Genomic DNA, 6,217 nt, shown 5'->3' on the forward strand with positions numbered 1-6,217 from the left:
TTCTAATATAGTATGCAATTTACTAACATATTATGTATTTGGTTTATGATCTGTCTCCCCCTTGCTAAATTTGAAATTCTTCAAGGGCAGGAATTTTTGTCTGTTTTGTTCATGATGGTGACTTAAGTCTCTAGAACATCACCAGACCCATAGTAGTTGCTCCAATAAATATTTCTTGAGTGAAAGAATGAACTTTCACCACAGGATTATGAGGAAGGCCCAATTATTCTTCTTTCCCACATAAGGAAACTGGCGCTTAGAATTCATTAAAAGTCACACGACTTGTAATGGCAGGACCAAGATTCCAATCCAGACCCCTCGACTTAGAGCTCACACTCACTATTCCATAGCCGGTGGTGTTTGCCCAAGGTGGACAGCGGAGATGGGGGAGGCCTAGATAAAGGATGCCGTCGGGAGTTGACGAAGGTGTAGAAATAAATCTTTGTGTGCCAAGCTAAACAATTTGGACTACTTTCCATGGCAGAAGCTCCAAAGTAAATGGTAATGTAATTAAATTCTATTTTGGAAAGATAACTCAAACAGCTGCCACATGGAACAGTGGAAACCAACAAATTGCCAGTGGAGAGAAACAGCACATTTGGGGCTAAACTCCACTCTAAGGTTTCCACAGCTAAAAAATGACTTTCTTCCTACTAACTCCTTAGAGTATAGTTCATTTACCCCAGTCCTCACTTAGACAAAGTCTGACAGAGCATGAAGAGTTATGAAATTATACTTTATTCATATATATTAAATATTCATAAACTAAACAAATTAATTGCTTTCCATTTGGGTACAGTCATAGTTGTCAGTGATATTCTGAAACACCAGGCATTAGGGGCGCCTGGGTGGCGCAGTCGGTTAAGCGTCCGACTTCAGCCAGGTCACGATCTCACGGTCCGTGAGTTCGAGCCCCGCGTCAGGCTCTGGGCTGATGGCTCGGAGCCTGGAGCCTGTTTCCGATTCTGTGTCTCCCTCTCTCTCTGCCCCTCCCCCGTTCATGCTCTGTCTCTCTCTGTCCCAAAAATAAAAAAAAATAAAAAAAAAATAAAAAAAAAAAAAAAAACGTTGAAACACCAGGCATGAAAAGAAATGCTATTTTCTTAATCAGGAGACAAGTCATATCGCCTGACACATTCAAGTGCTGTCTGACATGCCATTAGAGCAGTGGCTCATAACACAGACATGTTTCCAAATAGGCAGCCACTGGATGGCATCATTTCATTCATAAGTGTTCATTGTATCATCAAGTGAAATAAATGCACAACCCACAGAGTCTTATTTAAATTGGCTGCCTCGTTGGTCCCTGAGATTTAGCCTTGAAATCACATAATCTTGCCTAGTTAGTCAGGAAAAAGAAGGGGAGAGGGCTGAGTGAAACAGTCACAGGACACAGGAATTATAAATAATATATATATTAATAGTCACTTTAATTACATAAAAGTTGCTATTATAAATACTTTGATTGATGAGTCTAAAAATATATTCTTCATATAAATAATGTAAAATATTAAATATTAATAAATAGATTTAGATTTAAAAATTCAAATATTGTAGGCAGGATGACCATTATTTCGATGCTCTACGGCCTCGAAACAGATTCTGACTCCTTTTCCGCTTCCTCAGGTTAGATCTTGGTGAGAGATCGTTCATCACTTTGAAGAGTTCATTTATTGCTTTGCGCTGGACCTGCAGATCATTCACCTGTTGGAAAAGAAAGCAGCAAAATTAATATCAGGCATACAAGCCATCAGGATATTCTGCTATTACTATCAGGAAAATGGAATTACTCCTTCAAAAAAATGATTTTCATTGTCAATTGATTACCTTAATATACAATGATGGTTTCTTCACTTAAGACTAAAACTGTAATTAAATTGCCAGTTGTGCTGTAATATGATGGGGTACATGACACATCCTTAAATTTACTGCTAGAGAATTCCCGAAATTATATAGCGAAAAGAGCCTTGAGGTGGAGTGATAAAAAGTGTGGGTTTGGATCGTGTGTGTGCAATAACTGTGACTTTGAACCAGTCACTTAACCTCTCTGAACCTCTGTTTTCTCATCGAAACAACGAGGAGATTATTGCAATCACCTCTAGGCTCTCTACCGATTCTACCCACCTTGGACTTTAATTAGTCTTTGATTAATCAAATAAGTTACTATGGGTCAATGGTCCTCACCTTTGGCATGTAGTAGAACAACCTGGAGACCTAATGAAGAACTCAGAGACCCAGATACATGAAGTCAGAGAAGATCCAGGAAGTTGTGTGGTCCCTCTGTTACCAAAGTTTGAGAACCATGAATACAGGCTCAGTACTTTGCAAACACCAAGTCTAGGACAGATGAAGACTGTAATGTTTCATCTCCCCCAAATTAGCTCTCATCACTTCCACAGTGGGATTAAAAATAGACACTAATCATATTTACATGGCAGTCATCAATGACTGGTATGAACGTTTAAAATTAGGAATTGCAGCAAATTTCCCTGCACCTTTCTATCCTGGCAAACTGAACTATTTCCTTCCTCTAACCTACAGGACCATTTAGGTGGATTCATGTTTAATAAAATAGGGAGCATTTACTTTCATCTTGGCTCTGCCACGATTTTTCTTTCTAATACTGGAAACACTATGGCCACCTTGCTACATTTCTGAGAATAACTAGGGGGATCTAGGCTTCAGAACTAGTTATTAAAAAACATAGCATTCTTAAATATGTTAGCAGTGGAGCAAGAGGACGCAATTGTTGACAGCTCACTCAAAATCGCCCATCATGAAGCAGGAGGCTTGGAGCTTCTGGGAAGGACGGGACCCACAGATTTTGTTTCAAGGCCCAGTTACAGCAGAGTAGAAAAAAGTTTCTGTGAGCTGCGTTTGCAAGTGATAAGTTTTACTTTCCGGTGTTCAAAGTATCACCAAGAAACTAAGAGATCCACCCAGGACTGAACAGTAAGCCAGGGGCAGCACTGGGTCGGGAATGAGGACTTTTTCAGGCTCTAGCATGTGGCCGGAGGAGATCCACTGAACATTGGAAAACACTGTCAGTGGACAAGAGTAATGGTCTGATAATGTTCCAAACCACTTTTGTACCACCTTGAGACTAGAGAGATCCTGAAGAACAAGCACTTATCTGAGAGGGCTTATCTGAGAGAAGTGAGAGGCAGGCCCAGGAAGAGTGACAGCTGCCAAATCCTGAGAGGGTAAGTCATCACCGGACCCCTCCCTTTCTCATTCACATCTGTTACATCAAAGCCACACCCAGAGGAATCAGGAGGCCTTTGTCTCCTAGATAAAATTTTGGAAAATGTGATTCGTCTTTATGCTTCAAAGTTATCTTTCAGCTTCTAGAAGCCATAACTTTAAGACTCAAGGCAATTTCGTCAGGTAAGGCTTGGGAACTGACGGATGTCTCCAGCTGAGACGGTTTAGCATCCAAAAGTTGATAGAACAATTTTTTCATAAGATATAAATTCTATTTTCTTCTCTGAAAACAAAAACACTTTCTTACCGCTACTTGGGCTGCACAATATGAGGGGTTGACCAGAGCCTGGCAGGGGAATGCACCTAGTGCCTTTTCAAAGGCCATAGTTTTTGCTATCTCATTCCCTTTTTTATATTCATGTGATTATACAGTTTTAGAGCAAAGGAGACCATAGAAATTAGAGTGAGCCCAAAAGGCTCTCTGTAGGATGAGGAAAGTGAGCACCAGTCAGGCCTGTGATTCATCTGAAGTCACGTGGTTCCTTGGTGGCCAAGCTGGGAGGAGGGCACAAATCTTCTCCATTCCCACCCCCTACTCCCCACTGCACTCTCCATTAAGACCTGCAGCCTCCCAGCCAAAGCAAGAGAATTTCCCTCACACAAAAAAAGGGGCGATGAGAGAAGTGCTTCTCAATACTCCCCTCGACTCCTTCACTGTTTCCTCCTCACTGGATTTGTCCGTTCACCTGCCTTTGCTCTACAGAGACAATGCCAGCATTTCCCCAAATCACAAAATTAAATGATTTCCGTACAGGCTTAGCAAAATTACCCCAAAGCACAAATGGAATTACTAAGGAGGAGTTTGGACCATGGGTTCATTTCACAGTTTTACCAACTGTACCCAGTAGCTGATCAGCTTTCTGGAAATTAGGTATTTTGAAAGATCCTCTGTAATGAAACCAAAGAAAGAATTAAGATCAACTCACAGGGATTTGAATCAGCTTGAGGAAGTCATCCCGTTTACTGGAGCTGGTATTTAACAACTTATCAAGCATGTCTTCCTTGATGGTGTCCATGTTCCTTTGAATGCGCTGGTCATCATCTTTCAGGTTTTCAAACATTTTCAAGTAGAAGGAGACAATTTGGCTTTGAATTATTGTTTTATCACTCTCCTTGGAAGAAAAGATCACAAAGAGAGGTCGATGTGAATTTATGCATCAGAAAATAAGCAACAAGAAAATCAGCCAAATGGAAATACCCAGCTTACCTCTTTCCAGTTCTTCAAAATGTCTACGAAAAGCGACCCACCATCTGCTACATCTGGATTACTTGCATTCTAAAAAAAGAAAGAAACATGGTTTACAATTAGTCCATTAATTTCCCCAAAACTGCACTTCAAGTTTTAGTGCTGCCAATATTCGCTGATTTTCTTTTCAACGCTATTAAAGCTGTTGTGTTGGATATAGCCAAACACCATCATGCTATTTTAGCTTTCTTATTTTCTAGTATACTCTTAAACTGCAATATTACAAATGAACTCCAGAAGGCCAGTGATACTTCAATTATCCCAAATAATTTTAGTAAGGAAAAGAAAGTATTTTCAAGCCTAGTTAAAAAAAAAAAAAAAAAAAAAAAAAAAAAAAAAAAATTCAGCCAAATCATATCACTATAAAATACTGCCCCCCTATGGTACTGGTCTTCATAACATCTACCTGTGCCCTCCTATGTGGCATTATGTCAGCTTTAAAAGATAGTTACAAATGTGTGTGTGTGTGAGACAGAGATTTGATTTGACGATGTGAGAATAAATAGCCTGTGAATGCTTGAATATTAAGTATACCAGCTACAGTTATAATAGCTACATTTTGGACCAATAACAAAATTTTTGAAATGTAAAAACTATTTTAATTAACCATAAATAAAATTTTAAAAAGCTCATAAAACAAAATGAAAACCTTTTTAATAGGAGCCAGATTATAACTCCTACAAAATCTCAGCGAGTGACTGAGTTCAAGAATAATTCCTAGATCATCTAGACGCGGCAGTAGAACTTTGAAACCATTTTTTGGAGCAAAACACTTGTAATCTTTTTTTAAGCCCGAACTTAAGGACCTCACATTCTTTCACTAATTATGTCAGATTACCATTCTTCATGCTAACCCTGACCTTCCATTGCTACCATCATTCCTGATTTTTCAGCGTACTCTGATCATCTAAGATGGCTAGTCATTGTTTCAATAGGCACACTACCCAACATCACAATCTAATAGATTCTCACCACAAAATTATCGACATCACTGTCCTTTATACCCATATAATTCCCATCTTCTGGAAGATTGATGAATGCCCCCTAAATCTCTATAGCAAGTTGAGCAGAGGGTAAAAACGACATCTAGATCATGTAGTTAAACAACGCATCTGGTAAACAGGCAACATTACACCAAGTCTCCTCAAGATGACTATGGCCTAGACATGGCAATCTATCATAGACACAACTCCAAGTCAACATGCATTCATCTCAACCACAGCGAGTGTTACTAAAAAGTCATACTTACAAAATATCCCTTTAGCTCTTCTATTTCTTTAAAAAACATGGCCTGACAGTAACAACCAGAAGAACACAAAATTATGCAAAGCTGAAAAGCGAAAATAAAACTTGTGTAATTCATCGTTTCGGAGAGTTGGGCCGAAGTAGTTGAAATCAGTAGCTCCGGGATGAAGTTGATCAGGTCCGAAGGATTTAGCCGATCTTTCTTTTCTAATAGCCGACCAGCAGACAATCAGAAAAATGTACTACATCTCCTTTTGCTGCTGGTATTTATACCTAGCTGAAGTCCTCAGGATTACGTATTTTCACAAGTTTTTTTTTTTTTTTTTTCAGATGAGATGGTGACAGATAGGCAGAGATGCTAGTTTGTATTAATAACTATGGTTTTGTGGCATTTTGGTGTTGTAGTTAGAGTTTCCTTTCAACTCTCTGGGTCTTTTGACGATGAGACAGACCCATTATGCC

General features: G+C 39.2%; 1 protein-coding gene across 1 annotated transcript; it reads right to left on the reverse strand.

Moving 5' to 3' along the window:
- Nucleotides 1-1,075: 1,075 nt before the first annotated feature.
- IFNG (interferon gamma) lies at nt 1,076-5,973 on the reverse strand. Its single transcript, XM_060628556.2, has 4 exons — nt 5,760-5,973; nt 4,472-4,540; nt 4,191-4,376; nt 1,076-1,704 (listed from the first exon to the last, which is right to left on the reverse strand). Exons 1-4 carry the CDS (start codon nt 5,871-5,873, stop codon nt 1,570-1,572), a joined length of 504 nt encoding a protein of 167 aa, XP_060484539.1. The 5' UTR covers nt 5,874-5,973; the 3' UTR covers nt 1,076-1,569.
- Between the last annotated feature and the right edge of the window lie 244 nt (nt 5,974-6,217).

This window comes from Panthera onca, chromosome B4 (assembly GCF_046562875.1).
Source record: "Panthera onca isolate mPanOnc1 chromosome B4, mPanOnc1 haplotype 2, whole genome shotgun sequence".
Lineage (NCBI taxonomy): Eukaryota > Metazoa > Chordata > Mammalia > Carnivora > Felidae > Panthera > Panthera onca.

Coding starts and splice junctions, on each gene's coding strand:
- IFNG (XM_060628556.2), bottom strand. CDS start 5,873: ATGAATTACACAAGTTTTATTTTCGCTTTTCAGCTTTGCATAATTTTG. Junction 4,541..5,759: donor AAGAGCTAAAGGGATATTTT/GTAAGTATGACT, acceptor TTCTTTTTTTAG/AATGCAAGTAATCCAGATGT. Junction 1,705..4,190: donor TCAAGCTGATTCAAATCCCT/GTGAGTTGATCT, acceptor CTTTTCCAACAG/GTGAATGATCTGCAGGTCCA.